The sequence below is a fragment of the Leuciscus leuciscus genome, assembly GCF_965113295.1.
Source record: "Leuciscus leuciscus genome assembly, chromosome: 13".
Taxonomy (NCBI): Eukaryota; Metazoa; Chordata; class Actinopteri; order Cypriniformes; family Leuciscidae; genus Leuciscus; species Leuciscus leuciscus.
Genome location: NC_138737.1, coordinates 21333794 through 21349587, shown reverse-complemented (window position 1 = coordinate 21349587; position 15794 = coordinate 21333794). Strand labels below are relative to the sequence as shown.

The 15794-nt window shown below is 42.2% G+C and overlaps 1 protein-coding gene across 1 annotated transcript in view; it reads left to right on the top strand.

The window, feature by feature from the left end:
• The first annotated feature begins 2241 nt into the window (after positions 1-2241).
• kcnip3a (Kv channel interacting protein 3a, calsenilin) overlaps positions 2242-15794 on the top strand; it is a 73733-nt gene continuing 60180 nt past the window's right edge. The window contains exon 1 of the mRNA XM_082187520.1: positions 2242-2380. Within this exon, the coding sequence (XP_082043646.1) occupies positions 2375-2380 (6 nt within the window). The 5' untranslated portion in view covers positions 2242-2374. The remainder of the gene's footprint in view (positions 2381-15794) is intronic.

The following is a 15794-nucleotide window of genomic DNA, read 5'->3' as shown; positions in this document are numbered from 1 at the left end:
CGAAAAGGCTTCACACTTTAGGGCATTATGTACTTCCTTGATATTTTCACATTTTTATATTGTTTTTACCTTGAAGTGCACAGTTTGCATGAAAAGTCCCCTTGAAGCTATAGTGCCTTGAGTATCTCAGAATTGTGTTCAGCAACATTTTTGTTTGCAGGCCAAATCTTTTAATATAATCTACTAAAACCTGCACTGGTTCTTCCTTACACTCTTCCGTTTGCCTTATTTGTCAGTTTATTTTGATGTGTGTTTGTTTGTGTGTGATTGTGTGTGATGAGACAGAGAGAGAAAGTGATTAATTGGTCCAGAAGCCCCAAAGTATCTGCTTATTTGCCAAATTATAATAACAATGTTCTGGTTATAGAAGTCTATTTACATGTTTCCGGTTGTCCTATACTTAGAAATATGCTGAAGGTGTTATACAGCTCCCATCTTATGTAACATCAAAATATGACACTGGCGTGTTAGACTATACAGAGATTTCTGGGTTGTGACATTTCCGTCACATGAAATGATTGCTGATGATTGGATGGATAATAACCCATATAACATTAAACATATTTCTCTAGCCAAAATTGAATTCATGAACAAAATTAAATTAAATGTGTATATAATTCTATCTAAAATACTGTATATATCTGCTATTCCATTATACTGCCTTTTCACCTGCAAACAAGAACTGACTGCAATGTTCTTCTTGTTCCTTGGCAGAGAGTGCAAGTGATGTCACAGGGGCTGACAGTGCATCTGATGTCCTACAGGACAGAGAGTGCATGTAACATCACAGAGTGTGTGTGAGACAGACTGCAGATCCACAGTCATGTCTAAGCATCCAGACATGCTATTAGTGGAGGCAGTGCAAATTGATTAACTGACTCATTACTGCACAGAGGAATCTCCTCAAGACTTTAAATTACATTTTGAGAAATGCCTCTGGTCTTGCCACTTGTAGTTTTTGGTCAATATACTGTAGTGACAAAGGAAACACTGAATAGCACCGTATACATATTGCTGGAGTCTTGATGGCCAAAAATGAGCAGTATATAACTAACCCCATCCCGCAATGCACTCTTCCATTTCTAGAGTTATGAATGAACACACTGCAAAATGGACTTGATCTTCCATTTCCAGTGTGATAAATAAACTTTTGTTATTACTAAATACTATACTAAAACAACTAAAAAGTATTGTTATTCTTAGACGATTTATGTGACTACTGAACATTTGGACAAAAGATAAAAAATGTGAACAGCTGTTATTATTTCCAAGATGTTAACTGGAGGCCGCTTGCTGAATTAAACATGCAACAAAATCATGTGACAAGCATACTGAACTAAAGATATGTGAACACTAGACTGCTGTTTGAAGTTTATTGAAGATTATGACATACTGTTTTCTTTGTTATAGAGTACACTGTGCAGTATTCAGTGAGTAGGACGCCCTATTTAAAATCAACATGACAAGGAAGTTGCCATCACTTTTTCTTCCCTATTGTGAGGTATAGCCTATCCCTGTGAAACTTTCTAACTAGAAAAATGATAGGGCGGGACTTGACTTTGAACATCAGGAATTGATTGGACTATTGTATCTTTGTGGTTTGCTATTGCTGTGATCTTATGTGATGGACAGGTTGTCCCGCCCTCACGCCAGTAAACACGTCATCAGAGAAAAACAGATGTCGCTGCAAGAGGGAGAGCAAGTTGTTTTGATTTAAGAATCAAGATTACGAAGGCACATGAATAAAATAAAAATAAAAATAAAAACGATTTGCATGGATAACTCGATTTAAATACTGCAATGTTCCATAAAAAACAAGAGTTGTCAATTTTGATTTCATGGTGCATGCATGGCTTTAACCAAGCAACTGCACAAGATAAAAAATAGTCTCAGTTCCTTCTGAGAATCGAAACCATGACATTGGCGTTGCTAATACCATGCTGATTAATCTACAGGAAAACTAATGGAGTTTTTCCCATAATGCAGAAAGTGAGAAAATCAGCTCTTTTAACTTTAGAGGTCGTTTTATTGCCACTTTACGGTCTCGACATAGCAGCTTCTCTATTATCCTAATCTGCCAGCGGAGGTTTATGTGAAGTTTTTAATCTGCCAAGATAATAAATGACTTAAAATGGATAAAGCCACAGACACACATTTGATCCAATATGTCTGGGCGCCCACTCTCTTTGACACACACACACACACACACACACACACACACACAGGAGAGGAGAGAAGAGGAGAGGAGAGAGGCTGGCTTGGGCATTCCCTCACATTCCACTTGACAGATCTGCACGAAAGCTGCTGCTCCTGTAGTGAGTGCAAGACAGACATTTCTCCTCAGCGCTTGAGGAGGATTCATCACAAGAACACAATGCAGGTGAGGAATTGATCATATCACTTTTATTCTTAACAGATGCCTTTAAAAATTTGAAAAATAAACGCTGTGGCATCAAGGAGCCACAAGTAAGAATAACAAAACATACGATACAATGGAATAAATATAATAAATGTGAAAAATGATATTCCAAATATGCTTGCATGGATAATTGTGGCTTCTACACGACCATCGCTGTGTAAGAGACTGAGTTGATGATAGTTACATAATTTCACTCGAACTGTAGATCGTGCGTCCTTAGAGCGCGAGAGGTCGCGGTGTCAATCATCCGGTCCTCGTTGTTGTGACTTAATGTGCCATATATGATGCGTATTATTACATATAATAAATATATCATTACCAGGTCGGGCAGTGACAATGACGGATTCTCCACCGCACTTAGAGACCTTTACAGAATAGATGTTTCTCGCGCGCGCTTCAAACCCGCCGAGTGCAATTTAGACTTATGTAATAGCCTACTCATGGGTGAAAAACCTCTTCAGATGAAATGACATGCTCTTTTAGTGAAGTGTAAAAACAAGGGGAGTAAGAAGGGATGAAAAGTTGTGCAGAAACAACCGCACGACTGGGTCGAGTGAGGTCGCGTAAATTTAGAGAGCATTGCGCGCGAGCCTCTTGAGATAAGAGGCTTATTCTCAGTTTATTTATTTTCCCCTTTTTCTTGTTTTCATCTTCTCTTGGTTTGGGGAATCTGAGCACACCTAATGCTTTGAACGTTTTACGAGACTAAAATCAAATTTGTTCATCTTTCAACTACTGGGGTGATTGCAGATTTAGCTTGGGGGCAATATCTACTATGATGAACGGGTGGCTTCATGCTGTTGACTCATGTTTATGAGTCAGATGGTGAGTTTTGAACCTTGTGGTGTATGATGGCTTCAAGCTGTGAGAATCCTTCTCTCTCACTGCATGAAATGTTTGGCATTTAAATGGTTCATGTATTAGTTTATGTCAGCTTTGAAATAATTACATGGATTGAATCCTGTCCTCACTTTGACAGATGAGTGGTTGTACTCTGGGGGGCAGTCCGGTGCACTTCCACAGAGCTTTGATCTAACCGTGTTTGATCTGAATGTAAAATCTTGCTCATTGTTCTCTGCATGATGATAATAAGTGTTATGCTTTCCTGATGTTTTGAAACATCTGTATTGTTTCTGAAGGGTGCATAAATGCCAAAATGTTCATATTAAACCAAGTGTGAGTCATTAAGTATGGCCATTTTCTAAATAATAGCATTACTCCTTTATTATGTGTTTCTGCCTTGTCTGGTTTCGTCAATACTTCACTGAATGGATTTGCGATCAAAATTCAAAAATAAAAATTCTTTCATCATCTACTCATCCTCATGACTTCTTTGAAACACCAAATTAGATGCTTTGAAGAATATCCATGCTGCAGTTTTACAGAATCAAATAACGGCCAAAAAGGGAAAGGAATACAAAAAACAAAACCAGAGTGACCAGAAGTGAGTGCTTGGGAGTTTGTAAAAAAAAAAAAAAAAAAAGGTTTGACATCAGCGATTTCCAAATATATTGGTTCACCACCCCAATTATGAATATTTCATTTTATGTGAAGAGTTAAACCATATCCAGCTATTGGTTAAATATATATATGTTCTCATAGCAATATCGATAATCAAACCTCTTTAGTTTGTGTCCATTACATTTAAACAAAGTGGATGTCAGGGCTGTGGTGCCCTCAGTTATATGGAAACCAAACACCATTCTTCAGCTATTCGCACCAAATCAATTGGTATAGATTAGGTTCTTTCATTAAGGGTAATTCAATGTCCCCTCACACACACAACAGCACAGTGGGTCCAGGTGAGTGAAAGCTGAATAATAAATAATTTGGAGTGGTGTGTAATCCACACTACTGCTTAAGTGAAAGGGAAAGGAAATGCCTGGAAAAGGGGGACAGAATAACACAGTGCAGTGAACCAGAGCTGGTGCTACCGACACCGGCAGGGCTCATTTATCCTCTGATGAGCGTGATTGAAAGTGTTCAGTGCGAGGTCAGTGCTTTTCCTTCTGTTTACAAGCAAGAGCATGTGGTCATGAGGTAGCAGCAGCAAAAAAGATTGCAATCTGCTATTTGAGAGTCACGAAGTAGGAGAGCAATATTGTAGTCCTTTGATTAAACTGAAAGAGAACTTTCTTTTGGCCTGCTTCACCCGTAACTGAGTTGGCTGGCTGCAGTGTACTGTTTGGCATCGCTTCTCTGAGTTTTAATCAGGCTGTGGTTCTGAATTTTAAGTCAGTGTAAGCCTAGAACCTGGAACAGCGATACACACCGTCCTGAATTAAACAAGAAACATAAATTGGAAGAATGTAGACGGAATACTAAAAGTAGTATCAGCTTGTGCAGTGTAGTCCGGAGGGCCTCATGAATTAATGCTGATTTATTCAATTTGAAATACTGTAGAGTAACTCAGTAAAGATGCAACACACCGTTAATTGACAGTAATGATGACAATGTGCTTATTGCACAGCCAGAGCATGCATATGGCAAATATATGCAGTATATGCTCAAGTTAATATTTCAACTACATTATCAAATACTCCTTCCCTATCCAGATGGTCTGACAGAGATCTGTGAGTGAAGCTTTATGAGCCATGTGTCACTAATGATGAAAAATTGCTACTGTACTTGGATCAAACAAATCAAATGTCTCATATTTTCAAGTTACATCAAAATCTCCATAGTCTGTAATCTTTTAATGTGGGAGCACAGACCTGCCGGCTGTTAGCAGCAGAGGAGAAATGGTGCTCGTTCTCCATTGATTTTAACCTGTCCCCGTAGACCCATTATCAACAGACCTGCGCGTACAGCTAGCCAGAGACTGCAAGCCAAAAGCATTATTAAAACAGGGTTTTTTGTACTGTTATTCAATAAAAAGCATTCCTCAGAGATGCACTGTTTGCTTTGCATCAAACATGCATAGAGTTCAAATTGATGTGCACATTTTGTATTCAAATGTGTGCTTTGACTTATTTGTGATCAAATATGACTGACGATCAGGATGCACTAATATTAAAATTCTGCCTTGTATATTAATACCTTAAGCCAATAAGCAAAATAAGTGAATGTTAGTTGATGGCATCTATCTATCTATCTATCTATCTATCTATCTATCTATCAATCTATCTATCTATCTATCTATCTATCTATCTATCTATCTATCTATCTATCTATCTATCTATCTATCTATCTATCTATCATCTATCTATCTATCTATCAATCAATTTCACACACACACACACACACACACACACACACACACACACACACACACACACCACTTCTGTGGGACCCGACTTAAAAAAATATTCCAATGCAAAATAGAAATAATTAGAACTAAAATATATAAAAACAAATAAATTGATATTCATCTATTGAACAAAATCAATAAGAACAACTAAAATAAAATAAAAACGATTTACACGTGCAAGCGTAGTCGGAGCGTGTTTAAGGCTGGGAAAGACTCAAGCCCAAAGTAAACTCAAAGTATACTCCATTTGATAGATTCGATAGATGTGAAGGCAGGAGGTCGACACATGCGCTCTAGAAAGTCTCATCTTTGTCTAGTGTTTGTGCTAATTTTCTCCAGAAGTTATGACCGATAAAAATGTTTTTGTTTTCTGCATTCTTCCGTGTCTTTAGTTTGCCACTGTGAAACAACGGCCCGGGGCAGTGTTGCCACCTTGAGGAACTGTTGATTAGTGGAAAATAAATTCAATGCGCATGTGTGACCTGCGCGTACAAAATTCGGGTGACGCACGTACAGTACGCTCATACTATTCAAAGTATCCTTTGGGCTTTAGCCATCCCCTGCCTTCTGCTGCTTCTAATTTTAGAGAGAAAAGCTAGCCATAACTGCTGGTTTAGGATCAGTTTTCTCTGCAATATATTAGCATATTGGCGAAACAGATTTGGCAAGCGATCCAGTGCGTACTGTATCTGTGTTTGCGCTCTGGAGAGCGTCAAATGTTTCTAATTACAAAATATTTTTTGCAGCATTGAGTAATGTAGACATTCCCAAACATATCTGTTGATTTCCTTTAACGCAAAGGCCAATTAGAGGTGTTTAACCACGGTCTGTCTGAATTCCTGATTCTATAAATAGACTAATGTTTAGGTAAGTATAAGTTTTTAGATATTAATAATCTGAGAAATAAAATTGCAACATTAAAACAAATAGTGTTAAAACCAACAATTAGTGTTATTACAGGATCATTTTAAGTGAGTGTTAAGCAAAGGTAATCTAAATGTAAAATATAAAACCGACACAATTAATGAAAACAGTCCAATATCAACCGATAACCCATTGCTACTGTACAAACGCCTCCCGATTTTTGTACGCACAGGTCACACATGCGCATTGAATTTGTTTTGCATTATTTCGTTATAATTCATTATTGTCGATCTCTAAAAGACATAAATAAGAAGCTGAAACATGTTGGAGGATTACATGCATGCACGAATGGATGAAATTGCTCAGAGCCATTTGTGCATACAAACAAGGTACACTGCCCAGAACAATTGCTTTCACTGCCCCCCACTGTTCCCTGAAGCGACACACAGTCAGTCACACACTCACACACACACACTGTATTAAATAGATGTGCTCCCCTAGCAGACCTGCCAGCCTACCCAGACATGCATATGGAGCCGCCATCCACCCACTCACAGTTGAACCAGCTCCATAAAGCACAGAGAAGCATGCGCTCTCTCCTTTCCCTCACAGAGACACACAGCCACAAATAGCATCTCCGGCACCTTAACGCACCAGGGCTACACAACGCCCCGCCTGCTGACTATCAAGGGTTACTGTAGACACACCAGTCCATTATTACAAGAGCGGAGGAACGTCAAGATGGATCCTCTCCGAAAAGGTCATTACTCCCATTGTGTGGAATCATGGACGAGGCATTTCTCCAGAGGCGGGGGCACGCCGAGGCATCCGAATGTTTGAATTTCCTGAAAGAGGAGAGGAAGCTTTGAAATCAATCCTCTTTTCTAGCCTTTGTCCCTTTATCCCCATCTGTGTGCCTCTGAATCTTCACCTTGTGATCAGCAGAGCCTGTTTTCTCTGGTTTCTGTCCAACTTTTCAATCAGTCTCTCATTTAGGCTTGTGAAACAATGCCAGATATCTCTCAGTCCAATCTATCTGTGATCGGTTAAGATCAGTAAAGTCCAGCACAAGGATTTAGAGGCTTTCCATGTCGATTAATTTGGTCTAATCCTGAAGGACAGTGGCAGGGTGAAATAGACTTGCGCTGTATAACAGAGCGAATGTTTCGTAAGGGGATTTTACAGGTTGCAAAAGCCATGATGAAAATGCTCAGCAACTGTCTTTTTTTCCCCCTAATTGGTTTAGGGAATTCTGGGAAACTGATTGTAGTGCATTTCTCTTGAAGATCTCGCTATTTCATTTTTATTCTCAGAAAGGAGTTTTTTGCTTTATTTTGATATGTATGTTACTGTTTGGGCAGTCCTGAGCCGGGATGATTGACAGGGCAGCGTGCTTGTGGTAGATCATAGGCATTATACAAGAGACGGGATGTAACAAGTCAACACACAATCTGCTTTTGATATTTCAAGAAACACTGTGTCACTCTCATTTCGTAACAAGGGAAAGGAGACAGGGAGGTTGTTGTTTTTTCGTAACAAGGGAAAGGAGAAGGTTTTTAGGAAAGGCAATACAAAGGGAAACTACTGGAGTGGGATGAAGAGGGGAAGATGGAGAGATATGGTATCTGACATCAGGCGTGGGAGGACGTATGGGAAGGGAGAGATTGACAGCAAAAGATATTGAGCGGGAAAGGCAGATGGAGTTGGAGCAGGTATCAGGAGGAATAAAGGAGAGAGAAATAGATAGGGGAAGATTATGCGTTACTTTCAGCTGTATTTTTGTATGTGAGTGTTTGTCTCTGCGGAAAGAAGATGAGCGTAGTGTATCATTTACAGTACGGAGACTGACGGAGGGATGGAGGAGCAGCAGGTGTGTGAGCTGATTGCGGGGCCTTTCTTTCGTCTCTCCGTCTCAGGGGAGAATGTGCACAGGGTGGTGTCAGCTAAAAATAAACTCCTCCATGTCTTTGGGACTCGTTCTGGAACTCAAAGGCCTCTCACTGAAAGCTGCAACAAGTCAGGACCAGATGCCAGTCAGAGCTAGTAGTGATAGACTGATTTAGCAGCAAGGCCTGTTTTTAGCTAATTTAAGGGAAAAAAATTGGCTGATACTCATGCCAGCTTTCTGATAGCATATGAAGTCAGCATTAGTTTAACAGCATTTGGGACTTTTTCAATGAATCTTTCTGCAGGTTACTTTGTTAAGCCAATATGTGGAGACAGTAATGAGTGAGTCATTAAAGGGATTCATTCAAGCAAAAAAAAAAAAAAAAAAAAAGCTAAATCATTCAGGAATTAAAGTGTTTTAAAAGTGGGTCATTAAATAATTAACCCAAGCGATTCGTTCAAAAACACAGAATCATTCGGAACGAAATGTCACTGGTTTCTTGAAAACGCGCTGTTAAAGTTTGGAGCTAATCCGTTGATGAAACAAAGATAACTGGCAATGTTATGTCTAAAATATAAGCTACTCAACTATATTATTACCGTATTAACAATATTAACTTATTGTTTTTATAAATTATTGACAGTTATATCTCACTGGCAGTTGTGCTGTTGGTCTGAATGTTTGCGCAGCTTGCTTGTGTGATGTTGCGTAGTTACAGGAATTGTCCAGTCAAAAACGATTGGTTTACTAATAACCTAGCAAACTAGTCCATATGTCATTTTATCACTTGATCACCATGTATCCTTTAAAGTCACCATGAAATCAAAATTGACCACTTTTATTTTTAATGGAATATTACAGTATTGATTATAAATGATTTATCCATGCACATCATTATTTTTAAACATTCATGTCCCCTCTTAATCTTTAATCAAAATAACTTCCCCACCCTCTTGCAGTGACATTTTTTCTCTTCTCTGATAGCATGCTCACCCCACTGTAAATCCAAATAAGTTGGCAAAACTCAAAACATTTTTAAGTTAAGAAATACAAAGTTTAGGCAGAACTAGCAGATTTGTATGTTTTATTTGAGTAAGCTAACTCATACATATCATGTAATCTCAGCTTAAATATTTTTAGTAGTGGAAACATAACTAGCTATAACTATAGTCTCGCTGACGGCAGAAGGTCTGGACTCCAACACTGCTTTCATTGGCCAAGGACCGCCCTAGAAGACGTCTGAGTGACATGTAAATCAACAAATCACAGTTTGTTTTGTTCAGCATCATGTTTAGGGGCGTGAACATATAACGCCTGTGTCCTAACAGACCGGTGTAAAACTCTTTGACATATTTTAAAAAGTATATGATGAGAACTTCACATAATTCACATACTTTTGAAAATACAGCATTTAGTTCTTCTTCCATGAGGGGGTTTGATCGTTCAAGAACGTGACACACATCTCCCGGAAATCCTGTACAATTCAACCAATCAGATGATGACTTCGAAACTCCTGAAGTGTTTCCTATTTTGTGTGCCTTATGCATCAGACGTTCAGCCAACGGTCTGTGGGCGTGCCGTCTGAGGCAATAACTAGCTAATTCAGTCAATGCTAATATGCTCTAATTGGTAACACAATGCTTTAATTTGGCACAGCTTTTGATTTTGCATTGCAATTGCTAAATGACTAAGACAATATAGAACATTTAGCATTTACCTGTTTTCAAATTAAGCTCATGCTCCACTTGTCACCATGATGGAAACCCCCCAAAAACCCAACATAACAAAAAATTCTGATTACTTATAATGTGTCAGTTTCGTGAACTCAAAATCAAAATAAAGTTCTAAATACTCATAAAAGTTAATTTGTTTGAACTATTTTGTTTAATCTAAGTTTTTTTTCTAAGTTAATTATTTTGAGCGTTAGGCTTTACAGTGCGGCGTGAGGGCGGGACAACCTGTCACTCACATGAGATCACAGCAATAGCAAAACCACAATGATCCAACAATCCAATCAATTCCCGGTGGATAAAAGTCCCGCTCTCCATTTTTTATTGTTTGAGAAGCTGTTTCAATCTGATATACTTCACAATTGAGAGAAAAGTATATCGCAACTTCTGTTTTCATGCCGACTTTAAAAAAGGTTAGCTCTTATGGTGCAGTATGAGGAATAGTGTGTTGTTGTATGGTTGCGCGTGTTTGTGTGGGGGGTGGTGAATATCTCATGCATTATCTGAAGAAGCACTTACTGTATATCACAGGTCACTTGACTTGTACTGAATAATTGATTCATCTAGCAACATTCCTTCCTCACTTTTTCTCTCTCTCTCCTCCTCAGTAGTTAATAGGTAAAAGTCATAGCATCTCTTTGAAGACTGAAGCCTTTAGGCTTGTCTTGAGTCAAGGGGCTGTGGTGTGTTAAGACAGAACATAAAAGCCAACCTCTTCTTACGAGCTACATTGACTGATAATGCCTGGCAGAGTAGAGCTATCTCTTTATCTCCCTCACAACTGTATTATTTACCCTCCTCTGCCCATCTTTATTTTATTTGTATTTTTTGCTGTACAAATATAAACAAACTGACAAGTGGTTACATAAGGGCTTGTCTTTCCTCTCAAGGACATGGTTCGCCATGCATGATTACATTTGATGCCACATCTTACAGTAATGTCTTCTGAAGGTCTCCTTTTTTTAAAATGTTTTACAGTGTACAGTATATGAATTGCTTTTAACACACACACACACACACACACACACACACACACACACACACACACACACACACACACACACACACACACACACACACACACACACACACACACACAAACAGACTATTCACTTTTTTCAGGTTTGTTTCAGGAGTGAAAACTGCATTTAAATATGGGAGTGACTCGCCTAAATTTGTGTTTTGTGTGTATGGAACTTGACTCACTCCTGAAATGAAAAGACAATGATGACTGACACTGTGGCACTGATATACTGTATACTGTAAAGCAACGTTCTGGCATCTCGCGCATTTACTATTTTTTACCAAAGTAGTATTACAGCGACCAAAGACCACCAAAACCACCATTGACAGAAGCGTTGTGTTTTGTTTATGACTGGAAGCTACAGAGCGTCCTCTTAAAAATTCGCCATGTCCATTTATTATAAGCATGTTTGGGATTGTTGTTTGGGCTTGGCTCATAATGCAATCTAGTTTATGGAGTTAAAAAAGTGGGGAGGTGCAGGTCGCGATATTGGTCTTATTTCCAATATAAAGCTTTTGGATTTATTTTTATTAAGGACTTGTTCTTGTTTGCTGTTTTTTTCTAGGGGTGGTTGATTATGATTTCAATTTTCTAACTTTAGTTAGTGTGTAATGTTGCTGTTTGAGCATAAACAAAATCTGCAAAGTTACAATGCTCAAAGTTCAAAGCAAAGGGAGATTTGCTTTTAAAGAAATCGCTTTTTAAGGACTACAACAAACGGCTGGTAGGGACTACCGGACATTCCTCCCGGGTTAGTGACATCACCAACCCTAAAATGTACATAAACCCCGCCCCCGGAACACGATTTATAGATTATCAAGACAGAATATGCTATAGAATATATAGAATGCTATAGAATGAATTAGAATAATGCTAATCAATGACTAGAAGATAACCACATATGAGCTACATAAATTCATCAACTAACCATTCAGAAATGTCCTGTTGCATTCTACATGTTGTCACTTCTTCTTGAGTCTCTCCATCATTTTCTGAATCTGGTTTGAACATAAAAGGCTAAAAGTTTTAGAAATTTTCAGTGCATTTTCAGTGCATGTCTGTGTGAGTGCAAGCTGTTAAAGCTCCGCCCTCTGTGCCTCGAGCAGCAGGTCATTTGCATTTAAAGGAACAGACACAAAACGCCTCGGTTACGACTGTAATCTCGGTTCCCTGAAGAGGGAACGAGCGTTGCGTCGAAAACTGACGCTTTGCGTGATGACGTCTTGAAGCACATGTAAAATCAGTCCAATGGTGTGGCGGAACGTCAGAGGCGGGTGACGTCACGTACCAGGAAGCTATAAAAGCCGGCCCGAAACAGAAAACGAAAGCTTCGTAAAGTCTGAAGTCGCGCTGACAGGCATGAAGGAGATATGGCAAGGCGACGCAACGCTCGTTCCCTCTTCAGGGAACCGAGGTTACAGTCGTAACCGAGGCGTTCCCTTTCAAGGGAACTCCCGTTGCGTCGAAAACTGACGCTATGGGAACGTCTATACCAACGCCTCCATAGCTACAAATGTCTGTCCTGTGTGTAATCATGTGAGCAGCACTAAGAAGACAAAACATGAGACCCTGGAGTAGAGTCTAAATCCAGAGAGTAGAACCTGACGAAGGTGTGCGGTGAGGACCAGCCTGCCGCATCACAGACGTCCTGTAACGATACTCCTGATATAAGGGCCTTAGAGGCCGCCATACTCCTAGTAGAGAGCGACCGGACAGCCAAAGGAGAAGGCTGTCCAGCCGCCTCATAAGCCAGTGAGATAGTCTCAACCACCCACTTGCTCATCCTTTGCTTAGACACTGGACCTCCCTTGTTAGGGGAGCAAAAGTCACTTTTACGCCACAGGGCAGCTCTGTGGACATACGCGTCTAACGCCCGAACAGGGCAAAGCAAATTATTCGCCTCCTGGCCCGATTTCGAAAGGGAGGAGGACCTCCAAGTGCCACGAAGGAAACGAGATACCAAGGGGTCTTTCCCCACAGACATTCCACCCAAAGGACTGTGGTAAGCACCTATGGCCGCCACATAGACCTTTAAAGTGGACGGGGTCAGACCTGCAGTGAACCGTTCCTGCAGGAACTCCAGCACTGTACCAATTGGGCAGTGAACTGGGTCCAACCGACGGTCACTACACCAAGAAGTGAATACTCTCCACTTCAGGGCATAAAGTTTCCTCGTGGAGGGAGCTCTGGACTGTAGAATGGTCTCAACAACCTCGGTTGAGAGACCTGACTCTATGAGCTGGGCCCCCTCAGAGGCCAAGCCCACAGGTTCCACAGTTCTGGCCGAGGGTGAAATATCGAGCCCTCTGCCTGGGACAGAAGGTCCCTCCTGATGGGTAACTCCAGAGGATGCCCGTCGAGGAGGGACACAAGATCGGGAAACCATACTCTGCCCGGCCAGCGCGGGGCTAAGAAGTAGATGGACCCGGTCCCTGCGAACTCGCCTCGGCCACGTCTGTACCATAGCATCCAGTCCCAGAGGAGCTGGATGCGTGAAGGAGAACCAAAGTGGACAGTGAGACGTCTCTCGAGACGCAAACAGATCCACTTATAATTTCCATATCAGCTCCACCACCTCGGGGGTGGAGCCACCATTCCCCGGGCCTCGGCCCCTGTCTCGACAGAGTGTCTGCTCCTATATTCTGGACCCCGGGGATGTAGGCTGCCTTGAGTGACAGTAACTTCCCCTGGGACCACAAGAGGATATGGCATGCCAGCGCAAACCCCCTTGATATAGGCGACTACCGACGTGTTGTCCGTATGTACTACACATGGTGTCCCCTGAGACCTGTGATAAAGCTCCTCAGAGCCCGGAAGACAGCTAACATCTCTAGGCTATAGAATGCCAGGAACGATGATGGTCTTCCCACAGACCTTGAGATGAGCGACCCTCAGGATCGCTCCCCAACCCGTGAGGGAAGCATCCGTCGTTAGCAGTTTGCGACGACAAGGAGCTCCCAGCACTGGGCCCTGGGACAGGAACCAAGGTTTCTTCCACATAACCAAGGCACGTAGGCATCACCGCGTGACCTTGATTGTGCGAAATGGGTTGCCCCTCGGGGAAAAACCCTCTGGTCCTGAGCCACCACTGCAGGGGCCTCATGTGCAGCAGTCCAAAAGGTATCCCGTTGGAAGCTGCTGCCATGAGACCCAACAGTCTCTGGAACTGTTTGACAGTGAGTAGCTGGCCTAGCTTTACACTTCTCACAGCTGCCAGGATGGAATCGAAGCGTGGCGATGACAGGCGCGCCTGCATCGACACTGAATCCCAAACCACGCCTAAAAAAGTGGTCCTCTAAAATGGAGAAAGCACACTCTTCTTGGCGTTCAGCCGTAACCCCAACTCTTTCATATGGGCGAGAACAACATCTCGATGTTGAACCGCCATCTAATGCGACTGAGCTAAAATCAACCAATCGTCGATGTAGTTCGTGATGCGAATACCCCGGAGGCGCAGAGGCGCCAGAGCTGCATCCACGCATTTGGTGAAAGTGCGGGGTGATAAAGCCAGGCCGAATGGAAGAACTCGATATTGGTATGCTTTGCCCCCGAAAGCAAACCTCAGGACCTTCCAACGACACGGACGGATGGAAATATGCGTCCTTGAGGTCTATCGTGACAAACCAGTCCTCGGACCTGATCTGTGGCACGATTTGTCTCAAGGTTAACATTTTGAACTTGAGCTGCATGTACTCGTACAGAACTCGAAGATCTAAAATGGGACGCAATCCCCCGTCCTTTTTTGGAACTATGAAGTACCGGTTGTAAAACCCGGTTTCCCTGTTGGAGGGGGGTACATATTCTATGGCCCCTTTCTCTAACAGAGTGTTTACTTCCTGTTCCATAACCAGAACCTGCTCGGGGCCCACCACTGTGGGCAGGACCCCCATAAACCGCGGTGGGCGTTAATAGAATTGTATCTAATACCCTTTTTCCACGGTCTGCAGGACCCAACGAGAAACATTTGACAGTAGCTTCCACGCTGTCAAAGATTCTACTAGAGGTACCAGTCTCTCTTTCTGGATTTTGTTGCTGTTGAGTAGTCGGTTCGTCGCCCTGTAACGGCGCACCGGCAGGGAACGACCAAACAGACTGCTCCAGCACCCTCCTCAGAGGGGGCGGGCATCCCGAGGCCACTACGTTTCCGGGTGGACCTTGAGATATGTGCTCGCCGGAGACCGCTGCGCCCTGTAACACCGGAGGCGGCAGGGTTGGCAGAACGGTCCCCTGAGGGCACCGAAGAGAGACGGCACCGTATTTTTCTCCTGCTGTTGAGTAGTCGGTTCGTCGCCCTGTAACGGCGCACCGGCAGGGAACGACCAAACAGACTGCTCTAGCACCCTCCTCAGAGGGGGCGGGCATCCCGAGGCCACTACGTTTCCGGGTGGACCTTGAGATATGTGCTCGCCGGAGACCGCTGCGCCCTGTAACACCAGAGGTGGCAGGGTTGGCAGAACGGTCCCCTGAGGGCACCGAAGAGAGACGGGCACCGTGAAAAGAGGTGTTAACCGCTCTGCTTCGGGGGGACTACCCTCATTTGTCCTGAGCCCTCAGACATCAGGACTTTTTCCCCAGCAGCCTTCTTGGCGGTAATAACGGTCCGCAGATCCGTTTTACCC